This window comes from Neopelma chrysocephalum, unplaced genomic scaffold (genome assembly GCF_003984885.1).
Source record: "Neopelma chrysocephalum unplaced genomic scaffold, ASM398488v2 Primary Assembly neopelma1_64, whole genome shotgun sequence".
Taxonomy (NCBI): Eukaryota; Metazoa; Chordata; class Aves; order Passeriformes; family Pipridae; genus Neopelma; species Neopelma chrysocephalum.
In genome coordinates this window covers 4,068,730-4,089,148 of record NW_020897721.1, presented here as the reverse complement: position 1 = coordinate 4,089,148, position 20,419 = coordinate 4,068,730, and the positions used below count along the sequence as shown (strand labels likewise).

Here is a 20,419-nt window from a genome sequence, read left to right as displayed (position 1 = left end):
AAATATCAGATCCTTAAATTTATGATGCATACACTAATGGTATTCTTGTTCACATAAAACTTCCAGAACATTTTAAAGATTCAGTCTTTTAACCATGAGAAATCAGCATGTTTTAACTAGTTTAGGTCCTAAGACTTTGATGCTCTTTAGGTGCCCTGATGCAAAATACATCAGTGAACAGAAAGCTTCCAAAGGCTTCAGCTGGCAATACATCCATGTTCCCTGCCTACAAATTTCAATTTTTATTATATCCATTCTGACATTCCAATACTAGGAGGAAGAGAAAACACAAGGGGTTTTAACCCAAGCTACATATGCCTTAAACAAGGACCCCGATCTCTACATTATCTTTACTCTTGCATTGACTTATACATTGCAATGAATCAAGAAAAAACTCTCCTAAATGACAAATATCAGCATAGACAGTCTATTGCACAATGGGATTATAACCCTGTTAATTCCAATTTGACTACGAGAAGATAATTTTATTTTTCAATAAAGTATTTGGGAAAAAAACCCAAATCAACAGCTTTTACAGTTGGAGTGCAGTCTTAAAAGAGCTTTATTGTTGTTGTTTCATTATTTTAACAATCTCCATTTAGTTACTGAATTGTGGATTATTTAAAGTAGTACTTGGGAAAATCATGCGGAAAATGAACTCAAACTTGGCATGTGTAAGAGGAAGTGCTAAACTTCAGAGGAAGGATTGGGAGAACTAACACACCGAGCTTGGCTAGAGGAACTCAACAAACAATAACCCACAAAGAAAGAGGAGTTATTTAGAATGGAAAACAGTAAAACTAGGAACTAACTAATAGGTTAAATTACAAAAGGAAAGTACTAGAATGAGTATCATGAAAATTATTTTGGTTGGCAAAATCTCTAGCGAAGGGGGACCTTACACACTTCAAACTTTAAGAAACATTCAGTTCAAAAACCACCCAGGCTCCTGTTCAGGTCAACAATAGTGAAGCAAACCTAAGGACCAGAGTAGTCTTTCCCGCCTCTAACTTTGAAGGGAAGATTCAGATGTGATTGCCAGCTCAGCCCTGTGAACAAATACAGTGTGTGTTCCTTTTTCCTGACAAACTTTTCCTTCAGTCCTCAACGGCAGATTGTGCCACATCCTCCATCCCTGCAGTGGGATGATCAAGCCCACCCCCGGCTCTGAAATTCCGCTTTTATTTTTTATTACAGGCAAGGAAAAGCTCCACGTCTTCAGCCTCTCCTCCTTCTTGAAAATAAGATTATAATCACCTTCAGATAGCTGAATTTCAGGAACTAACGAAGCAAAACACTTGGTTCTTTAATCACCGAATTTCTCCCTGCTAACCACTTACAGGCGCGCTCTGCCCCGGCCGCCCCGGCCCCGCGCTCCCACACACGTGTGGCTGTGCAGATGGGCAGTTTACTAGCTCACAATGTTTGCCTGCAGCTGTGCCATTCAGCAATGATTTCCTGCTTGGGTTTTATACTTCATCCAAAACCGACAATCCTCTGTTTCCCTCAGAGGCTGGCTATGGCATTTATAAGATATATTACCTATAAAATACCCAAGTATTTGGCAGTCTTAAATAGTCTGATGCAGAGGACAACACAACACGGTAGGAAATGAAAGCAGTGGAAAGGGAGAAAGACAAAGTTTTGCCTGGTTTTTGATGGTCTAATCTTTCTTGGCCAAACTCCTGAAGCTTTCCTGCAATTCTGTGAAGTGCTAGCCACATTCCTTTGCCAAAGGTGGAGCAAATCTCCAGGTCATCCATAAGACGTGGCTCAGAAACACACCCTTCTTACTGGAAAAGGAAAAACAGGAAGGTTCTCCTTTGCTTGCTGTTCAAGCAATTTATATGCAACATTAAAGGAATTTGCCTTTGGAAAATATTAAAAATACACAGTAAGGCCCTCTGTGAGAAAAATTTGGGAATTTTTTGTAACGGATCTTGCAAATGTAGATATACGAAGTGATAGAGTGAGACTGTTATCTGACTGTCAACAGTGGGGGAAACCAAACATCTGGCTGGGACTAGGAAAGAAATTTAAATCAAAGGAGGCACAGGACTGACGACCCTCCATCAAGAGAGAAAAAAATTAGCAGAGTTTGGAAGAACCAACTGGCCTGTAATCTAGATACAGGAGACAACAAACCAAAAAGGTTCTGGTCTAGTGTGCTAAAAATTCTTGCAATCAAATCCTGAACTTCACATACCTATATTAAAAAGAAATAAGCATAAGAGTGCATAGGGTGAAGAAAGCAACTTTTTTAATTCTCTTCAGGTTTTAAAACTTGGATCCCCCTTTTTCTAAAGCTTGTTGTTTTCTTTAGCACCAAGATGTGCTAAATACCCACTGAGATCAACACAAGGAAAAATCTTGTATAACCCAGAAAAAGAAAGTAGAGGGGTGGGTGGAAGGAGAGGAGGGCACACAAAATTTTGGCAGAAATCCAATTCTAAGCCAGCTTGGAGTAAGCATGCTCTTGACACCTCACTGCAAAATCCAGACGGTAGAGAGCATAAACATGAACCTGCTTTTGAGAAACACTTGCCAAAATAAATATGTTTTCATAAAATCTAGCCCAAGCAACAAGCCCTTTTCCATGATCTTTCATTCCCTAAACTCTGATTTTCGAAGTTCTGTTTTCACCTCAACAGAAAGTCATGGGTTTTCAGTTAAACCACCAAAGATGGAGAGTGGCACTAAATGGCTGCTTGTAAATGAAGGGAGGGACATGCACTTTATGTGGCTTCCGCCCTCTGAGAACAAGAGGAGATGGCAGCAATTTTGAAAGGGGTTGATACTGATCACATTTTAAGCATGTAAAAAGAAGTATCTCTGGGGTGGAATCTGCCATTTACCCAGCAGGTCACAGACAGGGGGTGTTGGCAAGAGACGGTGCATAAGTGGGGGAAATGAAGACAACTGGGCAGTTGAAATTCATGGTGCAAGTGCAAGAAAAAGCTGGGAGTTCAAGAGATGATTTTTTTAAAAGCAAAAGAACCTTCTGGAAAAGTCTATATTAAATGTACCTAATAGCTCAGAGCACACATCAGTCACTTGCAGTCAGCTATGCAGACTGTAGACTCAGACCCAGGCATTATAAACCTAGAAAATTCAAGACTGATTTTATTTAAAACCTAAAACATTAAGGTACAAAAATGGATACTTGGACAGACAACCATAATTTTACCAAGTACTGTTATTAACAGAGAGACATAACTAAACCTTTAGAATCCCTTTACCCCTGGTCTCTGTGCACTGCTATGTATTCCCAGTGTTTCTGGGATTTTTACATCTCAGCAAAGGCAGAGATAAGGTTCATGCTGAATTAAAAAGTTTTACTTGTGAAGAACATTAGGTGAAAACACGCTAGATCTTTAAGTTTCATATTTAAACACAGCTATGCAGAGGCTTTCAGTGACTTTTAACCACAAATAAACTTACAACCATCTATGATATGGCAGAATTAAGTTTGTATCTATGTATATTATATTATATTACATTACATTATGGCCCACAGAGGGCCAACTTTTACTTGTTGCTGAAATGCAACTGCCTCTGGGATGAAGGGAAGCTTATTGAAACTTCAGCAAGAAATGAAGAACAATGTAGCCAACTGAAACACAAGAAGAGTTTTGGGGAAAAAACCTAATACTGACCACTTAAAAAAAGCAAAACGTATTTCCCAATTATGCTTCAATGGGCTGTGATTTCTGCTCTTAGACATATGTATTACTGGAGACTCTGTCTGTCATATAACACAGAAAATAATGGTTCTGACCAAACCTGGTAAAGAGAAAAATCTTGTGAAGTATTTTATAATAACAGAAGAGTCTAATTAAGTCTAAGTTTAGGTGAGCTTGCACAAGTCTAGGTACCAGTAGGTGCTGTTTGGCTTGGCCCACAGCAGGAAAAGGAGCATCCACAGCTTTTACTTCCTGCAGCTAGTTCTCACCAGCTTTGGACACCCTGAACACAAGTGTCAGTTCCATTTACCGGCTGTCATTCATTTTCATTTTCCATGTTTAATGTTAAACACCATAAAATAGTATTAATGAGTATTAGCATTTTAATATCCTCCCTGTTTTATTAATCTGTGATGAAGCATGAAATCTACCATTGCTGCCAGCACCCACCTGTGAAATCTGCTGTTACCCTCCACGGAGAGTTGCAGGGGCCTCCCTTGCTACCATCCTTAGCACAGTCAGCCACACCTACAGGTGCAGAGTGTGTTTGTGATTCCCCACTACAAACAAGCAGATCATTAGCCCTTTTATACCCACTTTTGCCTTTTTTTTTATTTTTTAACAGGCAAATGTTAGCTCTTGTACAGCTATGCAAGCGTACACTGGGTTGGGTTCTGATCTTAGCTCCGTGGCCTTCAACAGAGATTCTCCAGATCACATCAAAAGGAGAACATGAGGCTGTATTTCAGACTGGTGCTCATAATTAATGTTAGAAATGTATACATAAATACAACTAAACAAATCCTAAGGCAAATTACAGTTTTGGCCAGAAAGAAGTTGCATGTTTATGCAGAACAATAAAGATGTAAGAAAAAGGGAGGGAGGAAGAAAAAAAAAAAGAGGGTGTGTTGGAAGAAAGAGAAAAGTTAATTCTGAACCCTGTAGGTACATAGTTCATGGTTCTCATCGCTTAAAGGATAAAGCCAAATAACATTTAAAAATTCCATGTAAGCTGGGAGCTCTCTTGTTGAATCTCAACGTTATTTTCTCCTGATCCTTTGATGGAGATTAAAAATTTCCATGTGAATACAAAGAAAGAAACAACAGTTACTCTGAGATTTTTTCCCCCGAGCATTTAATGCTCCAAACTAGAGCAGCCACCATTCCCATCTCCTCCCCCCTCCTTAAAGAAAAAAAAGTCAACTCACTTTGAAGAAAAGACAAAACAGGGTCAGGGCAAGGGGGATTAGGGAAATGATATTTATATCATGGACCAAATTAAAATGTCAATGCAAGAGGCAGGCAAACAGCCCTTGCCACACATATACACCAGGCATGTTTCCTCAAGGAAACAGGAAAGAGATTTGAAAAGAGTTAATGCAGTCCTGAGTTAATACCACCTGCCTCAGACTCAACACCACTTAAAAGACAGTGTTTGGGTCCATTTCCCACAACGTGGTTTTAACAAGCTCAATGGAAAAAGCAATTACAGGCCTTTTCCCCTTCTTCTCACTGATTCACTACTAAAAATGCTGGAATTTCTGAGACATGCTAAGAATGTGCAGAAAGCACAGAAGGGTTGCATACAAAAAGAAAAAAATCAAATGATAAATTTATAGGGTGAGCCACATCCCTGCAGAAGGCTAATTCTGCCCTTATATCTTGCAATAATCCTTTTGCCTTTGTTTGGTGTACTCAAGACCAATTACAATACAGGAAAACTCCAAAGCAACCAGGCAAGCTAATAAACTACCAGGCACTTACTTGTGCCTAATTCAGTAACCTGCAACACCCATCATACCATCAAACATCTGTTACATCTTGCTATGTTTTATTTGTCCTGTTCTACTCTCAAAATTTCTATCACAAAAAGAGTAAATATATTTCTACCCGCCCCTCAGTTTCATAGTAATTAATTATTCGTCAGTGTCTCTTTTTATTTTTGGAGCTAAAAGCCTACGGAGAAGACAAGGAAACTTTGAGAAATGTTCTACTAAAAGGTAATTCCGCATGACTGCAGTTGTGCTTCATTTGTCTTTCCATACTATTTTCTAACTACAGCGTTCAAGTCTGACAGCAACATAGTCCCAACGCTCATAAGAGCGTGTGTGACTCATTCAAAAGCCATTACACGGCGAGCCAGTAAAACTGCACAGCTTTGCTCTGCAGGCTGGAGTTTATGAATGACTTCCCAAAACTGCAGAATCACCACCAAAACCCTGCATTCCGGATGATGGAGGAAAAGCAGAAGACATGCAAGTGGCAGTCACAGACACGGCAACACGGAGAGGATCCAGATCAAAGTATGAAAGGGATGGTATGGATGCAAACCACATGAAAAGCTGTTCTCAAGTTCCACCAAGTCTGGATGCAGTTAAAGGAGCAGGGATCTAACTTCCACTTCTGCCAAAAAGCCCTTTGGGAAACAAGGCAGCTTTCTGAAAAATTGACCACAGAAATTAAAACTCCTCAATTACATACTCAAATCCTTTGAAAGCGTGCACACACTCAGCTCAGGTCATCTAAGTAACCTTAACTCTGCCCTCTTGCCAAACAGCCAGGAACACCCCACAGCTCCCAACTAATACAGCTTTTGCATGGGAATGCCAGCAAGTTTAGACATTTTTAGAACTTCTCTCTGACCAAAAAGTCTCTGAGGCCGTCAGAGGCCACCCAGGGTGTTTGGCAGGTTGTACACACTGCTGAGGAATGGATCTCATTCATTCCCAGACAGCATCCCATTCTTCTAAAACAAGCGCACCTGCAACAAACGTGATTCCTTGCCAGAACTCATCTTTCCCCATTCTCTCCCACCTCCACCTTTGCAGCCATCTGTGTCTGAGTTACCAACTTTTTTCTAAGTGCCTTAGAAATCAGGCTCCTTTTCTGAAAGAGAAACAGAGGCATTCTGATAATGTGCCTAAACAAACACGCTATAGGATGCAAATGTTGACAAGTATCCATAAACTGATGAATTACTTAAACTTAAGGTGCGTAATTATATATTTAGATAAACTGACAAACACTTCTGACATGTCTTATACAGACAAGTCTGAAAATATAGACGTGGCTGTAGCTTCACATGGGCAACCTCTTTCACCCCATTCCACTGAGACTGCATTAAAGGCACTGTAGATGTCCACATCACTTTGATGTTTCTCCATGCAGGTACAGCGTTTGGGGGACTGCAATCAAATGGACCCATTCTTGGTTTGATTTAACAACTTCTGGGAGATAAACAGGAAGCTCTGGTGTGTAATTTAGTCTTGCTTCCACCTGTATAAGTACCATTTCTACACCCTTCTCCACATCAATCATTCTACCTTAATAAATTCCTGTCCTCTCCATTGATTACTAATCCTTGCTCCACTTCTCCCTGTAGGACAACTCTTCTGTTCTTTTTATCATGGCATTTGCAACATGATCTCCTGTCTGTGATAAGACTAAAGTTTTTTTCGCTCTTCACTTTATCCTTTCTTGAAGAACTTTAAGAGAAAGCTTTTTGGCCAGTGAATCCCATCTCTTCTTTTTCACAAGCCTGCTTTTATTCATAATGTTCTTTCCAGATGGTATTAATCCATAAAAGTTTGGTGTAAAATGGTGTGTGGGCTATAGTTCATCTCTGCATCTTTGATTTAGGGAAATGTCCCTCCTTCTCTCCATTCAGGTCTTGAACTTCTTCAAAATCAGTAACTTAACTAGACAGCACTCAGCGTTTCCCACAGACTATTTAAAATGTTTTACTCCCTTTTTTATTTTTTCACTTTAAGAAATTTGCAGTTGCTCTTCTTTGATTCAAGACTGTTCTAAGATCAGCCCTTACCTCACACTCTAGCTATTTATCACATTCAAAACAGAACTCAGAATACCACTACTGATTGAACGACGGTTTACTGACTTAAAGAAGATAGTTCTTAGCTACTCCATTCATGCATGTGTGCCCTATCATCATTGGTAGCATTTACTCTCCTTTCTATTCTAACTTCTGTATGAAGTTAAAATATCATGATAATTCAATGCAATAATAAAGTCAGCAACAGTGTTACAGACATCTTTATTATTGTTCATGTTTCATTTGACTGGCTAAGGCACAATGAAATTTAACACTGAACCTACACCTAGAATACAAAAACTATGAGAGATGTGGAATACTAGGAAAACAATTATTGTTTTCTCTCTTTACCAAAAGTTCAACCTGTCAGTAAAAGGGGACTCAGCATTTCAGAAGGATGAGTCAGTGACTGAGGTGGTGTGGAAGAAGAGATTTTTAGAAGCAAAACAGAGAGGGGAAGAATTCTTGAAAATTGTACATTCAGATTATCTGAATATAAAATACAAGGGAATAATGTTTTCCACTGCAAGAGAAATTTTTGTGATATCATAATATTGTATCCTCACAGGGAAATGTCCATCAAGGTAAGATAGTAACTTCACCCAAAGTATTATCTTACATGCAAGTAGTGCTGGGTGGAGAAAATGGACTGCACCAATAAAAGAATGCAGAAGAATACTGTCCAAGGAGAAAAAAAGGAGGAAAAAAGTGCACAAAGATGGGTCAAAGATTCATCATTTCTCCTTGGTTCCAAATCCACATCTTGTAAGAAGGCAAAAGTCAACTTGACTGAAGGCTACCCAAGGAAACTGAAACTGCATCAAACAGTGGAAAGAACAGTTAACAATTTTTAATGTTTATTATCAGATCAGAACAAGCCCAGCTGAGGCCACCAAGAGGGCCAGGAGCATGTGACGCAGGAGAAGAAGCAGGGGGAGCTGGGTTTGTTCAATTTGGAGAAGGGCAGGCTGCAGGGGAATCTGATTACAGTTTTCCACTACCACAAGTGAAGTGATATAGAAGACAGCCTGACTTTTCCAAAAGGTGCACAGTAAAAGGGCAAGAGGCAACACATGCAAGCTGCAACAAGGGAAATTCCAGTTGGGACATAAAGAAAACAACTTTTCAGTGAGTGGTACAGTCCTGGGACAAGGCCCAGTCTTCATCCTCAGAGATTTTCAAAACTCAACTGCAAAAAAAACCCCTGAGCAACACAAAAGTTAGACTTACTTGAGCAGGAGGTTGAACTAGAGACTGCTTGCTATACATCCCTCCCAATCTAAATATTTCTATGATTCTAAAACTGAATGACCTTTTTCATGCCCTCCCTAAATTCCTTTTTTTAGGGAATCCAAAGTGTTGTAAGTCACAGTCAGAGAACAAAATTAACACATTTTAACATTTACTTCAGGAAAACATTTTCATTAGGAGCAGCTTGCACGCACAGAATGCTGTGCTGCAACCAAGTGTGCTTCCACCATCTCAGGCACGTGGCCACTATGGCATATCATGGTCTCACAGAAAGCTTTGCAGTTCTTCAGGAAGTTGATCAGCTCCAGTTCAGCACATCCAAAGATATGTCTGCTCCCAGGCAGGTTGCTAACAGGAAAAGGAATTGTATTTCTTACAGAAGGCATTTGCTGAAAATCATAATGTGTTTAAATCTAGTTAGGATCATTAGGGTTTTTTCCCCTGAGGTTTCAGGAGTGAGCTTGATTGGTACCATGGAAAGATGATAACAGTAATGATACCCTGGAGGAGGTGGACATCAACAAATTTCAAATCTTGGCATTTCTACTGGGGAGCAGGGAAAGCTCCAACAGCTGGATATGTTTGACAAGGAAAGGAAATGGGAAAGATGAATTGCCATTTCACATTCTAATAGATTAAATGCACTAAGAAAGAACTTGGGTTAGGTTAGTTGTTTCCCTTCCCCTCCTCCCCTTTTTCTTTTCCTTGTTTGGAAAGCCACAATCTATTTGCCCTGTCTTCACACAGTATACTTCCTGTAGAAGCTATTTGTTTATTTATCCGTTTTAATCACAAGGAAAGTATTCATTATAAAATCTCTCTTTACAGCAAAAGAGAAACCTTCCAGCCACACGGCTGACACATGTTAACTCGCAGGTATTCACAGAGCAGGTTCTGTTTTAAGCCATCTTTCAGGCAGCCACACAAAGACCACCAAAGCTGGGTGTTCAGCTCTGCCAGACCTCCCCCAGCCAGCAGCCCTTGCCAGGAAACACAGGTGACAGCCTGAATGATAAAAAGGCATTTAGAGGGGAAAAAGAAAAAATGCACTGGTTTAGTCTGGGCAGCACCTTAATATAAACCTGCGGGGGCCTTTGTGTACAGCATAGCACACAGCCATCCAAGCAGGAGCTCCAGAGCCAGTCACTCACACCTCCAGTTTCCAAAGATCTCACACTGCCCTGCCATTTATCGGGGAGGAGAAGGGTAGCCCCACTGCAGCTCTTTTCAGGGCAACAGATCTCAGAACACAGCACTGAGACAGCAAACTTTCCTCTCCCCTCCTAGTGCTGGCCCTGCAAAGGCTTTCTGGACACAGTGGAGGGGAGCCGAGCAGAGAAGCGTGTTCTGGGATTGCAGCTGAAGCAGTTTGGAACGGCAGAGCGCTATGACCTCACACAATTTGTTCTTATTTATTTCAGCAGTTCAAAAAAAAAAAAATAAAAAATCCAGTGTTTAACTTCGTAAACAAATCATACTGACTTTGGCTATAAAATTTACTGCAAATTTGCTCAGTTCAGAAAAGAGTTTCTCTACTGGCAAATCCTGGCAGGCAGCTCTCCAGAACTGCGGAAGAGCTGATTTGTTTTCTTAGCTACAGCTCAGCCTCTCACGGGGTGCACCCCAAGAGAAGGGCTCCTCAGGGAAAGTGGATTTCCCTGGTGGCAAGCAAGATATTAGCACTCAGCATTCCCAGGACAAGCGCTGCAAATGCTTAGTCAGACCTTTTGAAGTGACCACAGTGCTGCTGTTTATTATTCTTGCCTTTCCAGTACCACCCATCTTCCTGCTGGCCACAGGCAGAGCTGCCCACTTCCCAGGTGACTGTACCAGGGAAACGGTGGCTTTTTCTACACCCAGCAATTCAGAAGGACTGGATTCAGGACAAAATGCTGATTCACAAAACACATTACTAAACACAATAAAATTTTACCTTGCTTTTAGGAGGAAGAGGGGTGGGGAAAAAAGAAGGAAGGACACCACAAAAGCACGTGAAATGTCCTAACGTATAAGAGGAAGATGTGTGTTGTCAACTTAGTTTTAGATATATCAACACAGACTTTTGAAATGAAGTCCAAAGATCTTCTTATGTCAGAAAATGCATGTGCCACTCTGAGGAGCAACAGAAAACCCAGAACATCTGAGCAAACACACAGTGGCACCTGCCTTCACCAAATCTGAGACAACCAGCGCTCAGTGGTAGTGCAGCTGGGGTGGTTATAGATACATTGCCCGGCATTTCCTGTTGTAAGTTTCTGTCTTCATCTGTTTGTAAACTTTGCCAAAGTGTAACTATTTTGGCTGAAATTACCTATGCCAGGTGTTTGCCTCAAGCTGATTATTTTTTGGATAGCTTCATCAAAAATATCTCAGCTATTTCCAAGATTAAAATTATGGAAAAACCTTTGTTTTGACCACGGTAAAATATTTCATCTGCTCTGCTGAAAAGCTCTTGCACTTCCATGCTTGTAATTTGGCACAGGGTTGTCTTTTCATTGGGGCGTTACATTTATAAACAGAGAATGTGCCCATACTACATCAAGCTAAGTCTGAAAAAACACTGTTTGCACATGCTTGGAAGAGACCTGTTTTACAGCTAATTTTTTTTACTTCTAAAAGGTATAAGTCCTTCTATATTGGGCATGCTCCATTCTCTTTTCTGCAGGGTAACTGCAGTGTTCATGTACTGCTCCATAGAGAAACAGAATATGCTCCAGGTCAAGGTCACAAATGCTGAGTTGGATATTCTTTGAAGCTTAGAGCATCCCAACTCCCTCTGGCAGCTGACCTGAAAGTGATAAATCTATGTTGATAACAGCTACTTCATTAGCAAGAGTCACAGTAGCCTCGCTGATTAATTCTAAAAGTGTCATATATGTAAATATATATACACACACTTAAAAGAATATCAAGGTAACAGTTTGGGCACTCAAATTAAGAAAAGCTAGAAGCATGTTGCTTATACCTTATTTAAGAACTCATGTGTGTACATTATGACACAACCCTTAAAAACACACCTATTTTTCCTCTCTCCCCAATCTCAGTCTCTTCTTCCCCCAGTGCAAAGATGGACTATGCCCTGAGGATGAATCATGGTTGTGTAATGAGGCAGAAGAATGACTGGCTCATTTGTTAGAACATGTGTGTTAAATGTACAAGGCAGAGAGCTGCAAGGGGAGAAAAGAACTGCTAAGATGTAAGGCAAATGAATGATGCCTGAAGAACTGATTTTTAAAATTTTTTTGGTAATTCCCTTCTGCCAGAGGATATTACAGACACTGCTGAATGCAGAACGTAAATCTAATTTCTGCAGTTTGCCACCGATTGTGTGCTTTTGATTTTATCAGTGTCACCCTGTAACAGCTATCACCAAATGGAAAAGATTTTTTTCAACATTATGAGCTCTCTGTATAACATTAAGGATTGAAAAATGGCGTACTTAAGATGAAGATGCTTCAAACTTCAGCTCTTGTGTACCCTGGTTTCCCCTTTTCAGAAGGGGAAAAACCACTGCTTCGCTAAAAGGGGTGCTGGAAAGATAGTTAATGAAGTGTGTGCAGGGCACTACAGTATCAGTGATGAGCACAAAGAATCCAAAAGCCAAGTATTTACCTTATCTTCAGAACAGGGTTTAAACAGTGAGTAAGGCTGGTGGCCTTCACTTGAACTATAGAAGTTACAAATAATATTGAACAGTATCTCCTACAGCAAATATCTCAGGTAACAAATGAAGCAGTGGTCACAGAGTGGAAAAAAACCCTCAAAACAACATACAGAGTCACGTAACTGGAGACCGTACCATAATATAGGGCAAATACAAAAGCAGAAAGTTGCATCAGTTGTGGCACTTCCTAACTGTCAAGTGCTTATATTTACAAAGTTAGTATTTTGAAATGTAGCTTTTTGTATGCTCAACCTCTAACTAAGGTCTGATTAGCATATTCCTGACAGGCTCTGCACTGATGAAATTTGTGAAAAGTGATTTTGGGGAGGCAACCTAATAAGTAGGACCACATACTGCTTTGCTTTAGGCAGCCTTGATCTGCCTTTAGACTTTCTAGTCTACCTCAATGAGGTGGAATTCTTACACATATTACAAATGTTGTCATCTATACCTGCACAACTGACTGTGGGCACAATGCCATTCCTGCATACATATATTATAAATGCACATTACATATGCTCTCTAGCATATTCACAGGATGTATATAGAGACTTAAAAATCCAAAAGAAGTTTGAAGTTTCCATGTTAAAACTTTACAGGGAAAGGGGTTACCCTATATCTGTCTGCCCCCCTCCCACCCTCCCCTGAACGAGTTATCTTATTTCACCAGGGTACAGCTTTAGAAAGGTTGTGGAAAAGCAGAACACAAGCTACCATGCAACATCACTTCGATCACATTTCTCCTGGTAGCAGCTTTGCCGGGATTGTTGGCAATCCAAGTGTCAGCACACAGTAAAGAAGCATCACTGCATGTCTGTGCAACACGCTGGGCTCACACGGCACAGGCCTAGATCCTGCCCTCTGCTACACGTGAAGTTCACAGGGGAAAGGGAATAAGGACTCTCTTCTTCCATCTGCCCTGAATGCAGCAGCGAGGCAGGATTCCAACCTAGCACTCAGGAGAGTGCCAAAAAAGGGACTGGCTACTGTGCTGGCTGCCACCCCAGGGCCCCAGGGGTGTGAGGCCCGCCAGCTGTGGGGTGGAGCCGTGCCCCCAGCCAGCTACAGCCTCTGCTTCTGTCTCGCTGCTGGCTCAGCTCGTGGAACGACCGCTTTAAGAAAAGCAACACTGTGCAGTTCATGGTGTGGTGCAGGTGTTCACCTTCAACTATCCCTGCCCTGTGCTGGCAGAGCACCTCCGGCAGCACACACGGCCTGTGCTCGCCCGCCTTCCCACGCCACGAGGCGCAGCACCTACGGAATCCTCGGGCTGGCTTTACTCTGGAAAAGGAAATGCTGAGGAAACGAAAGCTCTCACCTAAATAACAAGGAGATCAGATTTTTAACTGACTTCCCTCCCGTGCAGAGGTGTGATACAATTCCACAGACTCTCTACCGAGGCCAACCTCAGCAACTCTAACTTCACTGATGCAGAAAAGAACCTGGGGAAGAACCAAAGGCCTCTGATAAAACGTACCAAGGACAGGACAGCTACCACAAGCTGAGAATTCAGCCCAAACAAGAGCTGCTTCACAATGAGGTCACAGTCCCTGTTCAGACAGGATGAATACAGGTGGTAGCAGGGTATGGTCTACGACTCTTGTGAATCTGGTGGGAACAGACCCAGAAGTCACCAGTGTCAGGTATCCACTGTGGATGCAGGGATGGAGACGTCCATCCGAGGGCAGAGCTCCCAGTGCTCGAACTGGCATCGCTGTGCAGAGGCTGCCAATGCGCTGCAGCTGATCAACCTACTCCTGGTGACACAGACGTGTGGAAAGAATGGAAGGAACAAATTCCAGCTGTAGGAAATAAACTGTCGTGGGCAAGAATTTCTTAGGCTGTTGCCCAAGCCACATGAGTGTTTGACCTTGGTGGATTTGGAGAGGGTAGGACCCTTGCACACTTGATTTCACTAGGATCCACTGCTGAACTGGTGGATGAATAATGGAGATTTAACTGACAAAATCCATTTTTTCCTCCAAGGAAAGAGAAAAAAGTTTCATTCCTGAAAAATAAATTCCCCAGGTTTAAGTAACATTGGGGGCATCGTATTTTTTTTACTTTTGTCTGGACATACATATTTGAGGAGGTTCTAATAAACAGAACATTTCCTCTGACTTTTACTCAAAGGTACTAGCAAGCTCTGCCTTTTAAAAGTTTGATTTGCTATACTGCAATAAAACTTCAGGCAGGATCATCTACTATTCAGGTCTTTTAAAATAGTTCATAAAAATGTATTAAAGGACTACAGACTGAGTTACAGGCTACCAAACAGTATTTCGATCTCTCCTAACATCCCTCATCATAGAATCTCACTGCTGCCAAACAAATACTGATTATTTTCCAAACAATCCCACCCAGAAGAGGAAACAAGTGCACAGAAAAATCAAGGTATCTGTCTAGTACCACAAAGACAGACAGTGGCCAAGCTGATGAAAAAAACCTTGGTATCACTTCATCTTGGAGGTGAGCATTCAGCCTTTTTCCAAAGCTGCCACACAACAAATACAAATACAATGCATGTATTAATCTGACTGCAATTTACCCTTACAGGTGCAGCTACATTCTAAAACTACAGTACAAACTACACTCACCCAGGGAGAGCTTGATGGAACACTTTGCAGCTAAGCTGGGACTCACTGAAGAAGAAACAGATCCCACACAGATAACCACATGAGTTTTCATGTAATGCTTTGACCTGGAAGTAATCCATAATTTTCCTCTGCAAAAGCCAGTTGTAGCATCTGAATTTTTTACTGCTGGTCAACACCTTTTCAGCTTTTGCATGTCAAAAAAATATTTGAAAAAATGTAAATGCTTCACTGCGCTACAAACAATGAAAAAAGGTGTTCTGCCTGCCATCAAACCCCGCTGTTAAAATATTAACACAATGTAAATATTGTAATATTGAGGAAGTACACTGTGTCAGTACTTCCTGGCACTGTACAAGAGCTTCACTGTTCACTTCAGTCCCTGCTGTTAGTTTTAAACACACACAACTTAAACAAGGCACCTGAGCTTCTCCAGTCCTGGTGCGGAATTTCAGAGAGGCAAAATCTTACTGTAAGTTCTCTCTAGACTAAAAACCAAAGTATTAAAAAGAATCCTTAAACCCAAATAACTATGTAGATGTCAGTACTTCTGAGGCAAAAATGATCCACAGGGTCTTTCAAAAGTCTTGGCATATTACTGCCAAACATGGAAAGATCACTGGGTATGCACTGTCCTCCCCTTCCTCAGAGAAGAAAAACAAGCTGCAAATGCCCACTGATGCCAGAAGTCTGAAAGCCTAAGTTATTCCTCATGGCAAAAGTCCCATTCCCCAGATTTGCCAGTTAAGCACATTACTTGCAATTGACTCTCTCAATTGACTGAATAAGTAGCATTTGTGTAATAAAGGGAATGAAGCAGATACCTGCCATTAGTAATCCAGATGTTGCTATCAGGTCTTAAGAAATGCTGCCTAGCTGCTGTAAATATCTATTTGCCATGGAAGTGTCACAGAAAAGCAGCACAGGCTCAAAAAATAGTGAAGAAAGAGAATGACCTCGCTATAGAAAACAAACAAACAAAAAACCCCAATCGGTCATACTTGCAAGAAAACCAGTAGACTTGTTCTTTGGGGACCTGGGGGAGACTGGAAGAGTTAAGAGCAGGATTTCACTCTGCTGGTTTTGGTTAATAAAAGGTAAAATCCTGACTGACAAAGTCAAAGATCTCACCAGTTTCAACTGAAATAGCATAAAGCCTTGAAATCTGAAGTTACCACTATTACTCAGACATATCTGACAAAGACCATCCCCGTCCCACAGATCTAAATTCAAAACAGAATGAACTACCAGGGAAAAATAACTGAATGTGTGAAATGTCTAATATTCCAGAAATGTCTAATACCAGCAAAACTACATGGCTCGGATTTCAAGAAATGAGTCCTACGTATTGTATGACAAAGGAAAAGTGTAAGTGCTGCTTCATGCTACCACAGGAAACACAAGAATTCCAAACCGTCACCAGCTTTCTGAAATATGCTGAATACATGGTTTATTCCAGGTTTAAGGCATCTGCTGCTCCTGAAGCTTTCTCATCTTTCCTACATGTTTCTGTACACAAATGTGAACTAAAATAACTTGCACAATGCCCTCATGTACCAGTCAAAGTATTGGATAAGCCTTATTCTTATGCATGGTTAAGAAATTGCTCTGGAGGTTAACACAGATTTTCCACTTAATTTTAACCCACAGACCCTTATTCTGGAAGAGCTCTTTCAGTCATGTATCCAGCTGCATCACGAGATTTGTATATGGTCAAGACTAACATAAATCTCCCACCCTCGATGTTTTTTTCACATGTCAGTTTATCTGCTAAGAAAATGCACTATGAACACAACACTTAGCCCCTGTATCTTTCATCTTACTTAAAAGGGGAGAAAACTCTTGAGAACTCAGTGAGCATTCAGTATATATAATAGGCACGAGAGGGCTATAAAAAGTCTAGGAACAAGACATTATTCCAAAACTGAACTACTTACTGTGAGGGGGGTTGTTCATTTGTTTGTTTTTTAAAGATAAACATGGGGGGGGGTTTGCCTGTTTCATGAAATATTATAGCTAAGATCCTTCTCCACTTCCATAAATGGATGTTTTTCTTACTCTCAGTGGGTGGTCTCAGAGTTTTGACAGAGGAACATCACAAGCTAAAAACATAGGATGCTACAGAGATAGCCCACCTGCAGCGGTGGTGGATGTGAGGGGGCAGAGAGAAGGTGATTGCAAAGGCCAAAACAGACTGTGGTGGGGGAAATCAAAGGTCAGAAATGTATTCACAGGGCTAACAATGGGGGAGCCCTGGTAAAATGAGCAGCCAAAAAGCACAGATAGATTAGAAAAAGAAGGGATGCAGAAAAAAGACAAAAATGTTAGTTGTTCACTTATGCTGTTATTTTTTTTTAAAAAAGATCTGAATAAGAAACTCAGCCACAGGGCTTGGCATTCCTTTTCGTGTAGTTAAAGCATTTTGAAAACTGGTTTCTTTTACATTTCAATTTTATGTTAGGTAATTTAGGAAAAAATCTTCCTTTAAAAGTTCTGGTATAAACCTAACGTCAGTGCAAACACCTGTTACTACTTTGTGTGTTGCTTGGTTTCTTACCTGTTTTCTACCAGAAAGTCTACCACATATTTCTTCAGACAGTAGAGATGGGCATCCATCAGCCCTGTTCTGATGTGCATTCTGGGGTGCCTGGAAAAGAATAAAAAAGGGACAATCATGGAGTTTTGCATGACCACTTACAAGAGCTTGACTTTGCAATGAGGTCAGGGGATAGTAAAGAGTGTGCAAAGGTCTGTTCCTTTCCATCTGCTGCTGGATTGACAGAAGAGAACAGTGCAGGCTGCCATTACTGGGCTGTGTCTATAAACTTACACCTGCTGGCCCTGGGCTGATTTGCTGTGAAAGAAAACACCTCCTCCAAGGAGTCATTACTCCTGCTACATCTTCTCATGTAAGTGGAAATTGCACATTACTGGGCAGGAAGCCAAAGTAATGGGCCCAGAGTGCTAAAAGTTACAGTGGGTAATGTCAGGGTACAATAATTCAAAGCTTCTGGCGAAGTGCCTGCCTTAATATGCAAGGCTGAGCATGTTCTGCTAGCAAACACAACAACACTACTGTATTTTCTCCAACACTTCCTGGAGGGAAATAAGGGAAGGAGATAGGGTCTGCTCACCTTTCCTACACTACACATTACAAATGACTGCCACAGCTCAATTACAAAGGATTTGCTTATCCAGCCCAGTAAGGTGGAAAAGATCAGCAAAACTCCCACTCATCATAAGGCAAACAGGGAAGTCTTCATTTTCAGAGCAGTGGCAGGTTAATATTTCAGAACCTCGGGAATCTCCAACAGCTTCAATATTTTAAGAATGAAGTTTAAATCACAAAGACTCACTGATTACTTCTATTGCTTCTCTTTATGCATTCTCTGCTCTTGGATAATGAAAACCCTTTTTGGAACCTGTCTCAAAGCAGCTAGATATTTTATGCCAATATTATTTTCCATTCCACAAAGCTGTGGCCTTATTTGAGAGCGTTCTGGCTGTCTGAACACTCACCACTAGTTCTGAGGACAGGAAAGCCACAAGAATATTCAGCTTGCAGACTAAAAAAGACAAACCACAACAACAGTCAGGGACTACACTGAGCTGTTCAAGACACCTGTAGCTGCATTTCTGATCAGAGGTTATTAAGGAGAGATATTTCAAATCCACAACTGAAACTGTCTCTGGTTCCATTTTTCCTCCTTTGATGTCTGCATTTCATAATTCTTCATTATGAACATATCTTACCAGTATATTCTATCCAACTTTGTCTGCTAAATCCAGAACATGCTGAAGTCAGATGCTTGTGATCATAATCACTTTTATTATTTAGTTAGCCCAGCAGTAGGATCACTCACAAATTGGGCATACATATATATATTTTCAGTTTGATAGTATTGGTTTATACATATATTTATATACATAACCCAATACTACCACACTGAATATTTAGTAACACCAAAGCTATAAGAACATCAGGTGTCCCAGTAAGCCATTTTTCAGTGTATTTCTCAATGAATGCATTGAACTACCAAAGTATTTAAGTCTAAACATTGTATGACTTAGGTGGCATTTCTCAAGCATGCCATTCAATTCAGACTAGGCATATTTTTGATTATAACAAAATTCCTCAAGTCCCATTTGCAAAGGAAAGCTCCTATAATAGTAGTACAACACTTTGCAGTGAAGTATGTAGTACTAAAAAAAAATGATATATGCACTTTCAGTAGATTACTTCATTAACAAAACATGAGCTCACCTAGCAATGCTCCAGTACTGATGTTATCGGTGGCCCAGATGTTGCTGTGGAAGTCAGCCCAAATAGCAATGTTCCTCATGCAAAGAGGATAGGGAATCCACTAATTTTAATGAGGTCTTGCAGTTGGAAGTCAGCAGACTCCCTCCTGTTCTGTATCCTGAGAATGGTTTCCACATTTTGTGTATTTATGAGGGGGAGAAATTTCACATCTTCTCTGAGAAGGGCTCCCTTGTATTTATGTAACGAATATAGTAGTTTACTTGGAAAATGAACAAATCAATGGAACAAGGCAATAAATATGTAAAAATATAGAAATGGATGCAATATGGGAAGGAGAGGGGCACCAAGCAAGGGTGTAAAACAGGAACCCCCCAGTAAAAGCTGGTTCTGTTGCTGTGTCTGTGTGCAGTCTCCCCACCTGCAAACAGGAATAAGGCTATTTAGCCACACCAGAGGACACTGAGGATTTGCGGGCTGAAGTTTGTATCTGCATGCGAGTATTGTACCAAGTTTTTCTGTAGCTAAGCAACTTTGTTATAAAGTTATACAAAATCAGTGGAAGTGGACAGACAGTAGCATAGTGCTGTCCTCTACCTCCTCCATCACACACACAAAAAAACCCCACAAAAAGCAGCCAGACAACAAGACGTACTGAAATGCCACTCTGAGTTAGCTTTCAATGTAGAATATACTAACAATAACAGAACATCATGCTGGACAAGAGGGAGGTCCCACAATGAAATCCTCTGAAATACAGACCACCTAAGTGATTTGCAACAGAATAGTCCCAGAGATTAATATTATAATCACAGCTTCAAAGGTCAAACAGGCAAGTTTGGGCACATGCATAAACAAAGCTGTGATTTCTGTAAACCAGACTCGAGGAGAGAATAGCCACACTAAACCAGACTGATAAGAGCACTCTATCATAACAAGCCACTAAAGATAATGCTAATTTTCATTGACTAGTACTTAAACCAGTTTATCTTCAGGTAAAAGCAAAGGAGCCAAATAATCTAACAGATAACAGCAAACTCCATCACCATTTCAAATGAGCATCTGGTTACTAATATCGAGAGCCACACTCCCCTCCTCATGCCTCTGATCTCCCACTCCATCAGCTAATCTTTA

At 40.8% G+C, this 20,419-nt stretch overlaps 1 protein-coding gene across 1 annotated transcript in view; it reads right to left on the bottom strand.

Annotated features, from left to right (window-relative positions):
- Nucleotides 1-20,419, bottom strand: part of EIF2B3 (eukaryotic translation initiation factor 2B subunit gamma) — a 98,703-nt gene that overhangs the window by 32,403 nt on the left and 45,881 nt on the right. Inside the window, exon 5 of the mRNA XM_027683183.1 lies at nt 17,582-17,671. Coding sequence (XP_027538984.1) covers nt 17,582-17,671 — 90 coding nt within the window. The remainder of the gene's footprint in view (nt 1-17,581; nt 17,672-20,419) is intronic.